The sequence below is a fragment of the Trachurus japonicus genome, chromosome 24, assembly GCF_045865225.1.
Source record: "Trachurus japonicus isolate A0001 chromosome 24, Traja_1.0".
NCBI lineage: Eukaryota > Metazoa > Chordata > Actinopteri > Carangiformes > Carangidae > Trachurus > Trachurus japonicus.
In genome coordinates this window covers 6816363-6836859 of record NC_140930.1, presented here as the reverse complement: position 1 = coordinate 6836859, position 20497 = coordinate 6816363, and the positions used below count along the sequence as shown (strand labels likewise).

Sequence of the window (20497 nt, the reverse complement as noted above, 5' to 3'; positions counted from 1 at the left end):
CTGAGAAAAAAACTCCATGGAAAACCCTTTTAACAGGGAAAAATCTGAGAAACCTCAGGGTGAGCAACAACAGAGGAGGGATCCCTCACCCAGGACGGACAGGTGTGCAATTCTTACAGACAAGAAAACAGTTTACAACAGAGAATGTGAGAAACCAGCTTTTTTTTTTGCTCAAGTTAATTCATCTAAAACTGTCTGGGTGAGATGTAAAACTTTTCTTTCTTTCGTCAATCACAGACAGTGCTCAAAAGTCGGAGCTGATCCGGACACCTGAATGCACCACCGGCAGCTCCTGTCAGTGGAGCTGGGCTCGTTAACAGGCATGTACACACTTTATATACTTTCATCATTATTGACCGTAGATTACCAAACAGAGCGACACGTTCAGTGAGTCCTTCTCAGTTGTAAGTTTACATCCCACTACAGCTCAGTTGTGTCGATTAAATTCTTCTGTAGAAACTTATTAAATCATGTGCTAAAGGTGAATTTCAGTATTTTAACACAACTCTTAACTGTGATTGATTTTTTTATTAGACAAATCGATCAGTTTATTGTCAGTTGGTTTTTGACGTGTTGGTTTCAGCTCCTTAGCAACGACGCAGTAAATGGAACGTTAACGTTAGCTTAGCGCTGCACGAGACCGGACGTTAGGCACCAACTAAGTGACTCCGTTTAAAAAACTCGACAGTTTAACGTTTACGTTGATATTTGTGAATGTATTTTAATCAAAGACGCACATTTATTTGTTTTTTGTGAAACTTTTGAAGCCACTTTTCAATTCGGCATCGATAGAATTCACCGGAAATGGCTTTGTTTACAAAAAAAAATCCTAACTTTATATCATCAGTTGAGTGTGATTCATAGCCTACTGTGGCGTGTGCATGCTGACAGTTAATGTTGTATAAAAGGACAAAAAAAAAAGTTTTAAAATGCGTTTTAATGTTCAAATGTTAATTATATCAATGAGTGACTGGTTTAAAAAAAAAAAAAAAACTTGCCCTGAGCTCAGTCGGAGGAGCTGGTTAAACTAATCAACAGGCTGTGATGGACAATATAACGGAGCTTATTAGCAGGAGCTGCTTGATTTGAGTCACGTTGTGTGCCGGTGGGCGGGGCTGTGTGGGTATAGGGTAGGATAGTTGGTGTGTGTGTGTGTGTTTACTTCACGTGTCTGTTGTGTTGTCCACTGTCCCAGCAGGAGGAGGATGGCCGGTCTGTGGAGGTCCTACCAGGCCCTGATGACTAAATACCCCTGGAGGGTGCAGATAGTGACCGCAGGTATGACCAACACACCTACCTACAGTACATGTAAAGGGATAGTGCAATACTTTTGGTAAATTCTCCTGTTACCATAATCCCTATAGTCATAGCAGTAGGTTCGTTACCTTTAATTGTCGGTGCAAGCTGTTTTTAGAACGGCGGAGCAGAGCCGTGAGCTGCTCAGAGCTACGCTGTGGAGGCTAATGGGATTTCTTGGTTTTTCAGCAAGCAGACTCTGCATTTGCCTCTAAAACGGCTCTGTTTCGTAACATTCCATTATTATCTCATAGCGTGGTGAATGTGCAGGTCACAACTTGTCCACCAGAGCGTTTTGGAGTTGTTGGATTGTGTATTTGATGAGTTTGATGAGGGAAACCAAGAAATCCCATTAGCTCGCGGCTCTGCTCCGCCGTTCTAGAAATAGTTTACACCGACAATTAAAGGTAACGAATCTACTGCTGTGACTATAGGGATTATGGCAATGGGCCAATTTGCCAAAATGTTGAGCTATCCCTTTAAAGGTATTGAATTTACTGCTATGACTATAGGGATTATGGCGAGAGGAGAATTTGCCAAAAATGTTGAACTATCCCTTTAAAACTGTTTGTCTCAAAAGGTTTGTCAAAATGACCTTCTCTTAGTGGCGGTGAGGTCAGAGGTCACACAACCCATCGCTCTTGTTGACTCGGTTTACCTCGGGTTTAAAGTCAACAGAGAGAGAAAAAAAATGACCTTTGAACTGAGCGACCAAGAGGCCGATAACAACCGGTTCTATCACAGGGACCATAAAGTATCAATAACAATCAATGACAAGTGGGGATTGAAGTTTACAATACGATCATGGAAATATATGAAAGTTACGAGTTACAGCTTCTCAACATTTAAAGGTTTTTTCCATCATAAAGAAACAATCTGGAGACTTGAGACCATTTTAATGATTCTCTAAAAACTTAACCTTGCGCTCGAAACTAATGATTTTCTTCCGAAACTGATTATTTTCTCAATTATTTTATAGGCTATAAAATGAGATACAAAAAATACCTGCTGTTATTTCCCAGAACCCAAACTGACAAAGTTACAGTGCAAAACCTAAATATATCCACTTTACAATAATATATAACAAGAAAGAAAAAGTCAGATTGTCTTTCTGAGGAAACTGGAGCCAGAAAATGTGGATATATGATTATTCAGTAGTTTCAATAGTTTCCTATTAATCGATTAATAGTTGCAGCTCTGCTTCTGTTGCTACCTCACTATGTTTCTTAAGGTTTAATAAGTTAAATATGTGATTAATTGAACTTCAGTGACCAAAGGAAACGGCAGCATCTTCGATCTAATACTGATTCTTATTCTTGTTTTGTTTTTTTTGGACTTAAAACGAGCAGAAATCTCAGTCCAGGTGGCCACAGCCTCAGATCTTCATCAACTCATTCATTTTTACATCTCATTAAATGAACATTAATCAATGCTCCTGTGTTGTAGCTCGGTGTAGAACCTGTGAACCGCCACTAGATGGTGGCAGTGTCACTGTGACGGACTATTTCTGTCAGGAGTTGAAGCTGAAAATAATAAAATAATATTTAAAAAAATCACATTCAAAAAGAAAATTGTGAATGAAAATTAACTTATTCTTTAAAATTAGTTTTTTTTTCACATTTGTATCCAAGTCTTTTTAGGAGCTGCCTCCAATTCTCCACCTTCTTTCCAAATTCCTTTTTATTTTAATAGAAGAAATGATCAAAATTTCTTTTGTATTTTAGGTTTTTTATTCTTTGCTTCTATTTTTATTTTTCTAACATCGACTTTAGGTCCAGAAATAAAACATTTGTTTGTTTTTACAGTTGTGACTTGACTTTGCTGTGACTCACATTACATGTTTCTGGGGGTTTTTCTCATGAAGTGAAACACAAATGTTTTTTTTTTGTGTTTTTAATTTCTCTCAAGGTGTACAGTTGACATTTTCTGTGTGTGTGTGTGTGTGTGTGTGCACCTTGTCACCCTAACTGCCTTTATTAGTTCCCCCCTGACATTTTGAGGAAAGGTTACGTCTTGTTCAGCGGCTCCGTGGCTCCGTGTTATTATTACGCCTGCTGTCAGGTTTAACGGTGGCGTGCGGCCGTGGTCACTGACATCATGTTAGTTTGCTGATTTGTCTTTTTTATGAGTTGGGAGTAAAAAAAAAAAAAAAAAAAGAATAAAAAAACTAAAAAAAAAAAAAAAAACTAAAGTAAATGTCAAAGCAGGAGTCGTTGAGTCAACAGCTGAGGTCACCGATCAAGAGAAAATAACACACTGACAGAACAGAGAGAGGACGACCACCTGAATGATCACCTATAATCAATTATCCTATAAATACACTCACATTTATTGACAATATTTATTAATATTGACATAATTATTAGAGGATTATATTTGTTTTCTATTACTATTTGTTGTTTTTTATTTGTCAGTTTCTTTTATACTACTTTACATGTTTGAAATAAATGTTTAAATAAATAATAAACTATTAGTATGGGTCTAAATGGTTTAATAATCACTTACTGACACTTGATTAATGATCTCATTTGTCAGTGATATAATACTTGATATAATTACTCTCAATTAGTTGTTAATTAAGTTTGAAAAAACAATAATTAAACACAATATAGATGAGTTTATTAATCCAGAGTTTATACATTTTTAACTGTGTTTATGAATTACAGACTAATTAGTATCAGGATGCTAAAGATAAATATTGTGTATTTATTATAAAGTGTTATCTTTGTGTTGTGTTTGTGTTCATCTGGAATTTATTGATCAAACTCTCATGTCTCTTGTGCTAATTGGAACAAATAAGAAGTTTGACCTCTTATCACTTCAATCTTAATGAGGATAATTTATTCTGTGTCTTTATTTAACCTCGTGTTGCCTTCAGGGTCTCTGGTCGGCGTCGGCGACGTCATATCGCAGCAGGTGATCGAGCGGCGAGGGCTGAGTCAGCACAACGTGCAGCGGACGGCCAAGATGATGAGCATCGGCTTCTTCTTCGTGGTGAGTTTTCCTGGTGACATTTTTAATTAAAACATCTGTATTAAATGTTTCCTGTTTGACACGAGGAGGAAAATGAAATGAGAAGAACGTGATGTCAAACTTTTAGTGTAGTTTTTAGTTTATAACGTTTATTTATCAAGCACAAAAAAACATCTGTCCAGATCAGATCAGAGTCTCGGTTTCCTACATGAAGCTGCTTTTTAACCTGGTCGACTTTCACCACTGAACCAGAAACAAACAAAATAAAATTATATTACTCATCAAATTTCGTATTTACTGTGAGAATTATTGAGGCTGGAGGTGAAATAATCCTAAAACCTGTCATTTCAATAGAATAAATATATTCTTTAGCCTAACTAGTTCTTTAAACATGTAAATTCAGAAAACACAAGAATGATAAATGATATATTAGATTTTATTAAGATTTATGTAAGATTTGTTTCACCTGTAAACAAACAGTTTGAAAAGAAGTTTAAAAATAGGAATAAATACCTGAATTCCCTTTTACGTTTACATTTTCATATGCGTGTTTTTCAAATTCTTTTATTTATTCTCAGCCATAATAAATGTTTGATTTAATCTGAATGTTTTGTGCTGTTTACAGGTTCACAGGTATTTGACATAAATTTTAATTAAAACATCTGTATGAAAAGTTTCCTGTTTGACACGAGGAGGAAAATGAAATGAGATGTCAAAGTTTTAGAGGAGTCTGAGTTCATGTTGCAGCTTCCTGTGAGTCAGACAAACATGACGTCAACAGTACGTCTCTTCTTCTTCTCCTTCTTCATGTTGTTTATTGTGCGTTCACACCCTTTGTGTGTGTGCGTGTGTGTGAAATCACACTCGGCTCCGTCACAGCTGCTGCTCAGTTCATTTATTTAAATCGGCTCGTTTCTATTGGACGTCACTGTTTCTTTAAGTTTCTATAATCGTCAGACGATGACAACGTGCAGATGTTGGCAGATGTTTGTTGGTAACACGGTGACGACATGTTTTCATTTCATTTTGATTTATTTCATTCATGGTTCTCACATAGTTGCACATATACATTGTGTACACATTTTCATCATGAATGAACAGGAGCAGGATGAAGAAAAAACTTATAATTCCTGCCCCTCTCTGTTGTTACAAATTTCATTGGCTTACTTCAACACCAATATTATTCTCTGTTTCAAAATATTAAAGATAATGAAACATTTTTCCCTTCTTTTTCTCTTTCTCCTTCTTCTTTTTTGTAAATACTTATCTTTTCTTTTTTAAACATTTTCTTAAACTGAGACATACTTGTACAGCTTTTCAATTCCTTGCTTTGTGAATGCCATACTTTTACACCTGCAACAGAAATACACATTTGTTTTAAGCTTAACCTTGCAAATGTATGTTTAAAATCAAGCTTCAGTCTGTTGTCCCCTTCCTCCAATTTAAACAAGCTTTGTAAATGTTCTGGTAATGATCTGTTCTTTGCTTTAAACATAATTTTTAGGGTCTGTAATTCTATTATATCGGCCATTTTCAACAAACCTGCAGAAATAAAAAATCTATTTGAGGGATCTCTATTACCTGCCTTGTGGATTACTCTTACTGCTCTTTTTTGTAGCAGAATCAGAGGAGCGATGTTACTTACATAAGTGTTGCCCCACACCTCCACGCAATAATTAAAATATGGCAAACTAAATGTACAATACAGAATTCTTAGTGTGTTAGTGTCCAATACAAACTTAACCTTATTCAGAATATAGATACTCTTTGCCACCTTGGCTTTTACATATGCTATGTGTTTTTTCCATGACAACTTGTCCTCCAGGATAACGCCCAAAAACCTAAATACAGACACTCTTTCAATAATCTCTCCTGCAAATGAAAGTTCAATTTCACCCTTTTTTCGATTTGTAAAAACCATAAATTTAGTTTTTTTCAAATTGTTCACTGACAGATGTGTGTAGAGCTCATTAATGATAGATTCAGTTTATTTGTTTGTTTGTTTGTTTCTTTAGACTGTATTGGTGATTTGAATCGATTGATTAATTGATCTGTTTATTGATTGTTGATTATTTCTCCTCAGGGACCGGTGATCGGGAGCTGGTACAAAGTTCTGGACCGACTCGTCGTTGGAGGAACGAAGAGCGCAGCCATGAAGAAGATGCTGATCGACCAGGTGAGAGAGGACGAGCTTCCTGTAAACATGTCACGTGGGTTTCTGCACGGCCTTTTTAGGAGACTAGCGGCAGCCTGGAGTGTATTGACTCCAATGGGAGAATTGAACGTGAACACAGATTATGGTCTATTCTTTCTCCCCACAGTCACTGAAGTAAATTTTGGACTCATTTTTCACAAGCCACATCTCTTCTGAACAGTTTTTTTTTTAACTTTATTTTTATTAAAGAGTAACACAAACATTCCTTGACAACATCACAAATTATGTATGACAGTGCTAAAGACAAGAAGAAGAAAAAAAAAAAAACAACCTTTTGGGCCCAGAAAGCTTAATAATACACATGAATGAAAAATAATAAATACATAAATAAATAAATAAGTGGACAGTTAAGACATTCCAGCATACTGTGGGGTTCCCCTCAGTTAGAGAGGTATCTTGCTATAGGTAGCCACCTCCTCAGAAAAACATCAGACCTTAATTGTAATTTAGCAGTTAAAGCCTCCATTCCATACACTTCCCTCAGCTTCTGTTTCCACTGTGCCACTGTAGGTGGCTGTGGATTCATCCATTTTATTGTCACCATTTTCCTAGCAGTCATCAAGAGTATATGTAACAAGTGCTTTTGGTCTCTAGTGTACATGCCTTCAGGAGTTCGAAAAGAAACTGACTTGGGATAAATGGTATATTAATTCCCAGAACTTTATCTATCTCGTTCTTTACCCCCTTCCAAAAAGAAAGCATCACTGGGCAATCCCAAAATATCTGTGAGTGGTCGCCAACCACTCCACACCCTCTCCAACAGTATATTGCAGCTGGGTTATCTACAAATTTAGAAACCACGGAAGGCACCTTAAAGAACCTTGTCTTCGTCTTCCAATCAAACTCCTTCCACATGTTACTATTGATACCTTTATGACATCCAATGCACATTGTTTCCCACTCCCCATCCTCAATTATAATATTTAACTCCAGCTCCCATTTGTTTTTAATATAAAAAGTATTGTCTGGTATATCTAGTAACAAATTTCTGTATATATGGGAAACATGTTTTTTATTGGGTAGTTGATGTTTAATTATATTAATAAAGTAAGTTTCTATAATCGTTGGAGCATTTTTAATTATATTCCAGTCTGTATGGTTTGTGATGTAATTCCTTATCTGAAAATACCGGAACATATCACTTTGGGGTAGAAGGAATTTGTCTTGGAGATATGAGAATGGCTGTACACCAGTGTCACATAACAACTGGTCAATAACCCTCAGATTTCTTCTGAACAGTTTGACGCGAAAATGGCGATTTTCAGACGGACACATCAGGAGAAAATCCACTTTGTTCCAGACCTGTCTCTGTCTCTACGACACACTCTCGCCAGATTTGGCACAGATCTCCTTGGCAACGTCAAACAAACGGCCGCAAACTCCCGTGAAAATTATTTAAATAATTTTCGTCATGCTAAATATGACTGTTAGTAGTGTAAATATTTAATGTTATCATAAGAAAATATAAATATCTCACTTTCATCTACCTACAAATTGTATAAATCCACACACACGTTCACAGACGAGGTGGGGTGACGGTTGGCCACGCCCATTTAGAGAGACAGGAAATGAATACAGTCTCTATCATTGGAGCAGCCTCTCATGGGGTATCTTGGTAAATAGCATAGACTGTATAAAGAATGGACGTAGCACCCGTGACGTCACCCATTGGTTTGGGGGAGTCTGTTTTGTGCCGCTACTACGGGGGTTTGAACCGCGCCATGTTGGATTCTACTTGCCATATTTGGAGCGGTGCGGCCGTTGGCCGGCCGAGGGCCCGCCCACTGGCCTCGAAGCAGCGGTCTCCGGACCTGTCACTCAACGGTTCTGCGCCCTAATTGGCCAGAACTTTAAACCTAATAACAGTAAAACGGTAGAGTTTAAAAAAAATTCACCCCCCTCAGAGTGTGTGCGGAGGTAGAAACTATCGGTTGAGACCAAAAAAATGAAATGTACCAGGCTGTAAATATGTTTTTTTAAGCTGTAAAATCGGCTATTTTAACATGGGGCTCAATTGGAGTTGCTCCCTTCTGGAGCCAGCCCCCAGCGACAGCCCAGGGGATTGCAGTTTTTTGAACGCGGAAGTGAGCTTCACTTCTCAGACCGACAACTGCCCCCTTGGTAAATAGAGGGTCTTTGCTACCACTGCTCTACTTCTTCTTTTCCGGCTTCTTATTCTGCACCTTCTTCCTCTTCTTTTCCATCTTCTTCTTCCACTACCACTGCTCTTTTTCTGCTTCTTCTTCTGTTCAAGGGTTTGAAGCTCTCTGTTTGACACTGAGCTGTGGACGATTCACTGTCTCTGTTCTACCACAGCATGTTTGATATTATAGATAATAGATTACAGATCAGATCATAGATGATTTCCCTGATCTGATCCAGGTGCAGCAGCAGCAGCAGCAGCAGCTTCCTGTTGTCACGGCGACCCCTGCTGTCGCCTGTATGAACCTGTGCAGGTTCAGCTGAACGCAGCAGCACAGATTCAGAGCTCGGAGCTTTTCACTATCGCTGCCTGTGATGAAATATTTAGAGCCGAGTATAAAGAGTTCACCGCTCCGCCTGAATAGTTATGTGGTCACAGCGACGGTCGCTGCTCCCTCTGCCCCCGGCCCCGTCGCGTCCACGGAGGAAGAATAAAGCGCCATTTGGTGACTTGAAAGATTTAAGGCGAAGCAGCTGCAGCTCGTTTCCTGCGTCACAGTAACAGAGCAGCAGCGTCCACGTCGTCCGGCGGCACGTCAGCAACACACGAGTCGCTCCTCAACACAACACACACAGTCCAACAAAGAAAAAACGTTCTATTACATCAGATTTATTCAGTTTTTAATTTGTTAAACCACCACAAAAAAACATCCGTCTACTACAAATAACTGAACCAGAAACAAACAAACAAAATGTATGTTACTCATTAAATTTCATATTTATTGTGAGAGAATTAGTCAGGAGGTGAAATAATCCTAAAACCTCTCAGATAAATGTCTTTTTCTGTCATTTAAATCAAATAAATATATATTTTTTAGCCTTAAACTAGTTCTTCAAACATGTAAATTCAGAAAACACAAGGATGAGAAATGATTTATTAGATTTTATTCAGATTTTTTACGCACCTGTAAACGAACTGTGAAAAAATGTTTAAAAATAGGATTAAATTGAACTGAAACTGAGTTCCCTTTTACGTTTACATTTTATTGTAGTGTATTGTTTTTCAAACCCGTAATAAATGTTTTATTTAATCTGAGTATTGTAAAAGTAGATATTGAAGGATTAATCTTTCTTTGCGATGCATATTTCAGTAAGTAAGAGTAAATGCTTTGTTACTTTTCAGGTTCAAACATCTTTTAGTCGCTAAAATAAAACAGTTTTAATCTTTTAAAATCCAGGATGAGTTCAGTCTCGTTCTGTTATAAAACTGAAACCGGAGCTCATCTGACCTCTGACCTCTGCAAACATTCAAACTGTTTAAACTTTAAAAGGTCAATATACTGATTGATCCTAACATCAATTAATAGATAATTTATTAATCTTCTATCTTTGTCTCATTGATATATTTTCTGGTTTTCTTCCACAGTTGTGTTTCGCTCCGTGTTTCCTTGGAGCCTTCCTCTGTATCTCTGGAGCTCTGAACGGACTGACGGTCGAGGAAAACGTCAAGAAGCTCAAGAGGGTGAACACACACACACACACACACACACACACACACACACCATGTTGTTTGAAGGTGCCGGTCTTCTCTTCTCCTCCCTCTCTTTCTTTCCTTTGTGTGACTTGTTTAATGTCGAAGTCGAGGGAATCGAACGTTTGACCCGAGTCGTTCTTCTCCGACTGACTCTGGGTCAGATTTAACCCTCCTGAGGTAAAAGTTCAGACTTTGACCTGATTCGTCCTCAGACATTTATTTATTATTCATCAGAGCTGCATTAAAGGCTCCAAACAGCCACGTAACAGAAGATTAACCAAGTGTAAATGAATGAGAGAAGAGAAAAGTAGAAATAATTCCTATTCACAGGATGTCACAACACTGTGAATGAAATTTGTGGAGGAAACTGAAATCAAAGTTTTCTTCTTCAAACACGTTTTTGAATCAGATTTGAAAATGTTAAATCTCTGTTTCTGTATCTGTTCCCTCCAAATTAAATTCACAATATTTGAACCGACTTAAAGCAGAAGTAAGTGGTCCGGTCGTTTTCGCTAATGCTGCGTTCCAGGCAGGCTTTTGAAATCGTAAATTACAGCTTCAAGTCACAACTTACGACTTTGTAGCGTTCCAGGCAACCCACTCGTGTTTTTCCGACCTGTTTTACCGGTGAAAGTCACTATAACGGCCACTCGTAACTTCCGACCGGTGAACTCGTACCAGATCGAACTGGTACGACTTCACAGGTCGGAAAAATACGAGTTTCCTTGAACGCACCATAACAGTCCTCGTCCCTACGTCGCCACATTCACGGCGTCCCTTGGCTGCACACACAGCCCTGCATGCCGTTCTCTCTCCTCATTGGATAAAAACTGTAGGATACGATAAATGTTTTCTCCTCGGCTCAGAGCAGAGCAGAGTGACTGACAGACCCGTGTTTCAGTCCAAACACTCTATGTAAGTGATCGCTGTCGGAAGATATAACTATTTAAGACTTATATTAACACAAATATATCACTTCCTTCTGCTTTAATTAGTTAAAATCGTCTTTAAGTCATGAATTAAACTTGCAGAGACCTGCAGCCTCCTCCTCCTCCTCCTCCCTGTGAGTCTAGACATCACCGTGACCTTTATGCATGGATGAACCTTTGTTTTCTGGGTTGTCGTTTAGTCCCGGACTTTTTTCTTTTTGCTGATTTAACTCAACTTTGTTTTTTTCTATATTTGGACCTGAGATGTGACGATAACTGACTCTGCACCGGAGCGAAACACGCACACAAAGCTCGGTCGGTCGCTTTCTCCAGCAGCAGCAGAGTAAAAACTGTGTTTGTGTGTGTGTTTGTGTGTGTGTGGACGAGAAAACGCAGAGAGGAAGTTTGGTTCTGATGGTCGGTCCGGTGTCCGACCTCCAGCTCTCACCTCCCATTATTATTAGAAACTGTTTCCTGTGATGGCGAGGAGACGCGAGGGAGGGAGGGGCCGTGGAAACAGCCAGAGTGACTCATACCTTCATATATATACGTGTGTGTGTGTGTGTGTGTGTGTATTTGTATGCCAGGTCAGAGCTCGGTGTCGTACTTGTGCCAGCTGCTCAAACGTCCGTCAGCGCCGTCGGTGCTTACCCAACAACACGCCGCTGATCATCATCAATTATTTACAAAAGGAGGCGGCGGCGGTGGCGGCGGCGGTGGCGAGGCTGAAAGGCCGGAGCCGGTAAATGTCAGAAAGGACAGAAAATAAATGACAAAGGTACTCATTACAACCAGGTCTGGTCCCCGGGACGTGCGAGAGGAGAATTAATGGAGCCGCTCTCGGTCGGAGCAGCGAGTTTCATTCAAGACTTTAGCGGTTACTCACCTGAGCCGGACCAGGAAGTCTGGAACAGGATCCCAGTTTCACACCAGACTCTGATACCATTTTGTAATCTTAAATTAACTAAATAAATACACATGTTGCTTTTAACTGTGGCTCTGGCCTGAGGCTCAGAGGTTACCACGGCAACTTGAGGCGGTTGCCAATGACGATAGGGGCCCCCCAGGCTGAGGCAGACAGAAACGTATAGAGAAAAAGAGCGATTTTCTGCCTCTGCACTGGTCTCACATTTAGGCTTACTGTAACAAAACGGTAGCTCCTATCAGGAAAAAACCCAGACTGTGAGCGCTGTTAAGGTCTTCCTGAACGCTTTGGTACGATTTGGTGTTTCTACAGTAAATATTTTGGAGACACGTGCAAGTTTAAAACAGAGGTCCGTTCTGCTTCTGTCAGAAAATCTTTGTATAGATACTTATCAGTAGGTGACGTCACGGTGCGTTCCACCTGGCCGCCGCCATGCTGGGTACCGAACACTGAGTTAACCTCTATTAAGATCAGTGCAGCCACATCCTCTCTGACCAGAAATGACTGCTGCCTGATGTAGTTTGGATATGGATATTTCTCATTTTGATGGCCTTGCCTTGAAAGCACACACCATTTCTGCTGAGACAAGCTTTGACAGCGCGGTGCGCCGCTCTCTCTCCCGTTAAAAGTTAATCTAACTCACCCAGCGGACCTCTCTCTCTCCTCGTCTCTCTCTCTCTCGCTCGCTCTCACTGTCTCTCCTCCAAATGCACGAAAAGCCAAATCAAATCAGAAATGCGTAGCCCACTTCTTTTTAACTCACAGACATTTATTTTCATGAAGTAATAAAATATCTGGACATTTTGCCACCGTTAACATTGAGACAAAAGGCTGCAGGAATGGAAGAAGAATTCGGCAAATCATCTTATAACGCAAAAAGGCACAACAAACAGGTTTTGCACAATGGTTTGCACAGATAAGTCTTAAAATATGTGCAACACCTTCTCATCACAATCCACACCATCTACACAGTTACGTTATCAGCTGTTATTAAAACCCAACTCATCAGGACGCAATGACCACCACTCACATTAAACAAACCGTTAACAATTAATAATCCACACTCAAACCGAAGCAACAATAATGTTAACTGTACTCAACAAGCTGTTATTACAAGGTTTACAACAGACATGACAGACAACCTGGGCCGTGTGTGTGTGCGTGTATAAGAAAGGGGGGAGGGAGGGAGGGGGTTAGCTGTTAGCTACCGTAGCTCAGGCGTCGGTCTCCCGTCAGGTAAAAGCTGCCGTTTATTCCTCAAATGAAGCTCATGAAGTTGTTGAGCCTCTCCGGTACAGTTATCCATCACTGCAGTTGAATTAGCCGCTAAACTGCTGGACGCTAAAACCGAGGGGGCGTCTGTGTTTACAATTCACGAAAGCAACGTGAACGTACGTGCCGCTCACACTCAGTAGAGTGAGGCAGCCTCCCTTGGCGTAGGCTACATGTCTCCCAAGCTGTTTAATGACGGTAAAAAATGAAACAGAAAGTAAATATCCTGCATAGTTTCTCTTTTCTGTGCTGCGCTGATCAGAGCGGCGTCCCTACCTAACGTTAGTGTATTTTACTTAGCAACGATCTGTTAAACAGGAATAACAGACTGTTAAATGCAAAATCAAGATGTAAATAAATATCAGAAATATCAATAAATTATCGGAATACGACATTCAATAGAGCCATGTAATAAAAAAAGGTTTATCCACTATTTTTGTGAGATTTGATGTCACAACCATGGATGTATTAGGTCACAGCCCATAGACTGCCTTTGGAAGTCGGTACCCAAGATGGCGCTGTGACCAGCTGCGAACGCTGTGTGACGTCACGTGATATCTATCAATCGGAGTCAATGAGGAGCAGAGACAGACGTGGCCACACTTAGAGGCTGATAATTCAAATTCTGTAAGTCTCTCTGATATTTTGAGCACATTGTGAGAGAGATAACAAGTTTGTCTACAAATTAGGAAAAAAATCATGTGTGTAGAGTATAAATTGTGTCCAGGAGAAGTGTGGAAAGAGAAAAATTCTGGATTTTTTTTTCTCTCTCTCCCACTCTGACCGATGATGTCACGCACTCTGACACGAACATTCCGTGCAATACACACCCATTATAATCTCATAATTTCTCCAAAAATGATCATGGTCATTGATCAGGGATTGATCGTCTTGCCCCGGGCACTGGTCCCTGCAGCTGCAGCTATTTCATAGCTGTAGGGACCAGTGCTCGGTGCGATTGCCCCGTGGCCCTAATAAATGGTAACCCTTTAGCAGCCTGTAAATTAAAGAGTTACCAAATACATTATATATTGAATTTAGCTAAAAGCTCTAGTATTTAATAACGTTTTCAATTGATTGAATTGACGGCTTGAAGGTCAGACTTCATACTTCAGCTCTTTTTGCCAGGGTTAGCATGCTAACATGCTAACTCCATCCGAGCCATGAGAAATTTAATTTAATTAATATATTTTTTCAAGTTTAATAAACTTAATGATCATCATTAAAGCAGAAGTAAGTGGTCCGGTCATTTTCGCTAATGCTGCGTTCCAGGCAGGCTTTTGAAATCGTAAATTACAGCTTCAAGTCACAACTTACGACTTTGTAGCGTTCCAGGCAACCCACTCGTGTTTTTCCGACCTGTTTTACCGGTGAAAGTCACTATAACGGCCACTCGTAACTTCCGACCGGTGAACTCGTACCAGATCGAACTGGTACGACTTCACGGTCGGAAAAATACGAGTTTCCTTGAACAGTCCTCGTCCCTACGTCGCCACATTCACGGCGTCCCTTGGCTGCACACACAGCCCTGCATGCCGTTCTCTCTCCTCATTGGATAAAAACTGTAGGATACGATAAATGTTTTCTCCTCGACTCAGAGCAGAGCAGAGGGACTGACAGACCCGTGTTTCAGACCAAACACTCTATGTAAGTGATTGCTGTCGGAAGATATAACTATTTAAGACTTATATTAACACAAATATATCACTTACTTCTGCTTTAATCGAGGAAAATCAGCGGGTGAAGTGCAGCTGTGAAACACATCATATACTCTGAGGCGTGTTAGTTGACACTCTGGTTGACTAATAATTTATGAATAAGATGAAATAATTAAAACAAGTTGTGGACGACAAAAAAATAAACAATTCCAACTTTTTAATTGGCATTAGTTTCCAAAACCAGAGTTTTGTATCATTTCCTGTTAATTTAAGACACTAAAAATGCAATTTCTGTATGTATTATATTAATACAGTGCATAATTAATCCCATATAACTGGTGTAAACAGAGCAGGAGCAGCTCAGAGTGAACCAGGGTCAGAGGTGAAGCAGCTCCTGTTTCCTCTGACGCTCTAATTTCACCTCAGGTGGAAAAAGCAGCTCCTTCGTTTGTTTGGTCGTAATTAGAAAAAACACACACACACACACAATCCGGCTGGAAAGAGAAACTGTAACAGGAACATTGGCCTGTTGTTGTTTTTATACGTCGAGACATGTCGAGGTGACCTTTAAAGATGACACACTCAAGTTTACTGTGTGTGTGTGTGTGTGTGTGTGTGTTGTTTGCTCTTTCATATTTTTACTGTGGAGTCAGAAACTCGGCACGGAGGAGATTCAGTTTCTCATTCAGGAGAATCCATCCTCATGGTTTAAGTTTCTAAACATCATGATAAACAGTTAAAGGGATACTTCACCCAAAATCGACCAATCATCTACTCACCGTCATGCCAAGGAAGGCTTTGGAGAACTTTCAGAGTCATCAAAACGCTTTAGGAGTTCCAGGGGGGGTCCGGCTGGCAACGGGTTTTCGTATAATGGCGGCGGATAGAGTTCACTTTTGAATCGTCCAAAACGCACACTATGAAACATCCAGATACCTCCATACTGCTCGTCTGTACTGACCCAAGTGTCCTGAAGCCGCCACATGGAAAATTTGTTGGGAAAAAATTTATTTGATCTCTGTTTTTATCCTTGTTGTAGCAGTAGCTCCCAGTGGCTGCACGAGATTTGCTGCGAGATGTTCTTCTGTGTTTACATCAAACATCCAATGGTTTACAACGACGAACCAACATCTGGCAGCAAATCTCGCGCATGTGCACAAACATCAACAGAACCACTGGGAGCTACTGCTACAACAAGGATAAAAACAGAGATCACATTAATTTTTTCCTAACAACTTTTCCATGTGGCGGCTTCAGGACACTTGGGTCAGTACAGACGAGCAGTATGGAGGTATCTGGATGTTTCATAGTGTGTGTTTTGGACGATTCAAAAGTGAACTCTATCCGCCGCCATTAGTATATGAAAACCCGTTGCCAGCCGGACCCCCCCTGGAACTCCTAAAGCGTTTTGATGACTCTGGAAGTTCTCCAAACCCTTCCTTGGCATGACGGTGAGTAGAAAATTGTTAAATTATCGATTTTGGGTGAAGTATCCCTTTAATTAATCGTGTAATCGACGAGCAGAGCAGAGCAGGTGGAGGTGGAGGTGGAGGTGTGTGTTGACGTCTCAGCTTCACCCTCCGTTAGCTCGGCCGCTCACTGAGCCTCTCTGGCTTCTTCCCTGTTTAACCGACTGGAACCTGAACGCATCACCATCGCTCACTCTGCGGTGGCGGAGAACGACCGAACCTGAACTCAGCAGATGTTCGATAACGATCAGTACTTTTTAGATCGGAGAGGAGTCAGGAGCCGTTTGTGTTTTTATATATTCTTGTTTTATTTTATTCTTCTTGTTTTATAAAACTGCTCAAAAAAATAAAGGGAACACTTAAACAACACATTGTAACTCCAAGTATTTCACACCCATGTGAAATCAACCTGGGATGATAATTTTGATTTACATTGATCGATTTTAAACTGCAATATTTCATTAATTGAGATCTAAGATGTGTTGTTTAAGTGTTCCCTTTATTTTTTTGAGCAGTATCAGGGTATCCGCGGGGTCTTGAAAAGTATTAAAAGGTGATAAATCAATTTTGGGAAAATTAAGACCCTTAAAAAGTATTAAAAAGTCTTTCCACGGCTTTATAAAGTCTTACATTTTGAAGGTATTTTTTCTGAATTAGCTGTCCAAGAGTTTGAGTCCTAAAAAACATTGTAAAAGTGTGTGAATTTATTCATTTTATTAAAAAACAAAGATGAACCGGTACATAAAAAAGAAAAGAAGATTGTTGTTTTTGTTTTGTTTTTAGAGTGGAGCAATGTTTTTTTGTTTTGTTTTTTGATAAACTTTGCCTTTGATTTATTACCCCAGCCTATTTTGAATTCTGTTGTATCATAGTGGTCTATAGTCTTTATCACAAACTAAAACTGTTAGTACGTTAAAAGTGTCACTGATGTAAATGGTTACAGCTTGAAGTTGCGGTGAGGTGTTAAAAAATATTGAGAAGGTCTTGAAAAAGTCTTAAAAAGCTATTAAAATGAACTTCAAGATTCCTGTATACGCCCTGAGTATATTTTGGGGGGATTTTTTGCCTTTAATGGACAGGATAGTTTAGAGAGAGACAGGAAATGGGAGGCAGAGAGGGAGGGGAATGACATAATAATAATAATAATAATAATAATACATTTTATTTATAAGCGCTCTTTCAAAAGCTCGAAGACACTTTACATTTTAAAAAATAAATTCAGTTAAAAACACAAATAATAAACATATACATTCAGTTAAAAACAGCAAAGACGCATGCATACAAAACTGCATACAAAACTGGAAAAGTGTAACATTACAAATCAGGATGAAGCTACTGTCATGACACAAACCTGTTTTTCCAAATAAAGATTTAATTTAAATGAGGTTTATTGATCAGCCATATTAACTGTATTGACTCTGTCCGCAGGATTACACAGACGCTCTGATCTCAAACTACTATGTGAGTTTTTCCTTTTTATTCACATAAACCTGGAAACTAAATGTCTCTATATGTAATAAAAACAAAAAAAACATTTACCTCTTATTGTTCATCATCATGTGACTGACCTGAACTGTGTCTCTGTGTTCCAGCTGTGGCCTCCGGTCCAGATCGCCAACTTCTACTTCATTCCTCTGCACCACAGGTACGTTTATGTTTATGTTTCCACTCTGATCGATTATTGATCAAAATGTTTGTTTTTTTTAACAGTGTAACTTTGTGTCAAGTGCAAAGAACCTGGATTTGGTCTCAAAACGCTCTGGTGGACAAGTTGTGACCTGCACATTCACCACGCTATGAGATAATAACAGAACGATACCAGACAGAGTTGTTTTAGAGGTAAATTCATGCAAAACCGCTGATGTGCATTCCTGTAAGGGGCAGTTTTTCATCAAGCAGACTCTGTATTTCCCTCTAAAACAACTCTGTCTGGTAACGTTCTGTTATTATCTCATAGCGTGGTGAATGTGCAGGTCACAACTTGTCCACCAGAGCATTTTGGAGTTGTTGGATTGTGTATTTGATGAGTTTGATGAGGGAAACCAAGAAATCCCATGAGCCTCCGTAGCGTAGCTCTGAGCAGCTCACGGCTCTGCTCCGCCGTTCTAAAAACAGCTTGCACCGACAATTAAAGGTAACAAACCTACTGCTAAGACTATAGGGATTATGGCAATGGGCCAATTTGCCAAAATGTTGAACTATCCCTTTAAAACACTGAGATTGTTTTGTTGCAATCAATCAATCAATCACCCCTGTCTCCTGGTCGTAGGCTGGCCGTGGTTCAGGTCGTCGCCGTCGCCTGGAACTCCTACCTGACCTGGAAGGCCAACAAGATGTGAAGGATCAACACACACATCATGATCTTTACACTCATTGATAGTGTGTGTGTGTGTGTGTGTGTGTGTGTGTGTGTGTGCGTGTGTGCGTGAGAGACTGAGTCACTGGCGAAGGAGCTCGTCTCCTCTGACACGTTCACACTCAAAAGTCAAACTTTGCATTTTGCAGAAACGTCTGTGAAAGTTTTGTTTTTTATGGAAATGGCACTTTGGCAGCGACACACACACACACACACACACACACACACACACACTGACACACACACACAGACACACACACACACGCTTGTCTAATCCGGTTAGTCTGTTGTTAATCACTTGAAGTTATTGGGACTTTGGTCAATCATCATGTTTTGTTTAACGAGAGGAGGAAAAAATTAATCTGATTTTCTGAAACTGCATCCAAGACGCTCCACAGTTTACACACTCTGTTTACTCGCTCCGTCTGTGTGTGTGTGTGTGTGTGTGTGTGTGTGTGTGTGTGTGTGTGTGTGTGTGTCTGTGTTTGTGTGTCTGTGTGTTTGTGTGTGTGTGTGACTCATCTGTCAGTTTTACTTTACTTTATGTTTTCTAACGTTTCCCAAAATTCTTAGATTTCTGCTGTAACTAAGCAACCACCGTCTGTCCCAAAGTAAAAAAAACAACAAAAGAAAAACAGGACAGAAGTTGAGTTTCTGTCTCATCAACCCGTCGACGATGAGCTCATCATTAAATATGCAAATCTTCTCTGATCAGATCAGATTGATGACACTGAAGTGCCTAAAATCCCAAGACACATGAACGCGTCACGAAACAACTTTATTCTCATGAGTTTTCTGCAATGCATTCTGGTCGATCAAGTGTGTCTGTAGCATGAATGGACTCATAAAACCAACACAACCTGATGTTACAGGACGATTACAAATCTACTGGTTTGAATAAAATGTGAATTATCTTAGTTTATTTTAGCATAAAGACCAGAAATCTGCCTAGCAACAACAGACATGAGTCGTATCAGTCCTATCGTCTAACTCCTGCACACACAAACTATAAATATTTTTCTTTCTGCTGATAATTAATCACCGAACCACAGATTATGAACATCATTGTCTCTGTTAATGATCCTTTTTATTATGGTCTGTATGTTCTGATCCCATGTAATGAGCCTGTTTCCTGCTGTAAAGTGTAAAATATAAAGTTGTTAAAGCTGAAGTTTGAAACATCATCATCATCACGGTGTCAATGGTGCGTTTGACCTCGGCGCCTCCTGCAGCCAGCTCGGCTCTGACCGGGCGGGTGGGGTTTGTTTATTGGTTTGTTTATTGGTTGGTTGGTTTGTTTGTTTGTGTGGAGGAAGGGAGGAGACGTGGAGGCTGCTGAGCTCGGCTGTCAACCAAATTAACTGCACACACACACTCATAAACACACACACTTGTTCTAAATCAGAGGGAAAAGCAGCGGAAACGTGTGACGAATCCACTGAAAATCTGCCAAATAGCCTCTTTCCTCTTTCCCCCCGGGGAGACGAGGAGGAGGAGGAGGAAGAGGAGGACGTGATATGAGCTTCCTCCTCTTCTTCTTTTCCTCCTCTTCTCCCCAGGAAACTGAATCTAGTCTCTGGTTCCAACTCCCGCGGCTCGGCGTGCAGATCGAAGCCAAGGTGATTAAAATGAAGATCCACTTAATTAACTGGTGACGACTCAAACCTGCTCATCAAGCAGTCGAACGCCAGAGTTTAAACACTGAGTCGACGGGTTAAACATAATTAA

General features: G+C 40.0%; 1 protein-coding gene across 1 annotated transcript; it reads left to right on the top strand.

Annotated features, from left to right (window-relative positions):
• The first annotated feature begins 1138 nt into the window (after window positions 1-1138).
• On the top strand, window positions 1139-18896 carry mpv17 (mitochondrial inner membrane protein MPV17). Its single transcript, XM_085771087.1, has 7 exons — window positions 1139-1278; window positions 4175-4290; window positions 6353-6445; window positions 10053-10148; window positions 17842-17874; window positions 18006-18058; window positions 18683-18896. Exons 1-7 carry the CDS (start codon window positions 1206-1208, stop codon window positions 18750-18752), a joined length of 534 nt encoding a protein of 177 aa, XP_085627213.1. The 5' UTR covers window positions 1139-1205; the 3' UTR covers window positions 18753-18896.
• The last annotated feature ends 1601 nt before the right edge of the window (window positions 18897-20497 follow it).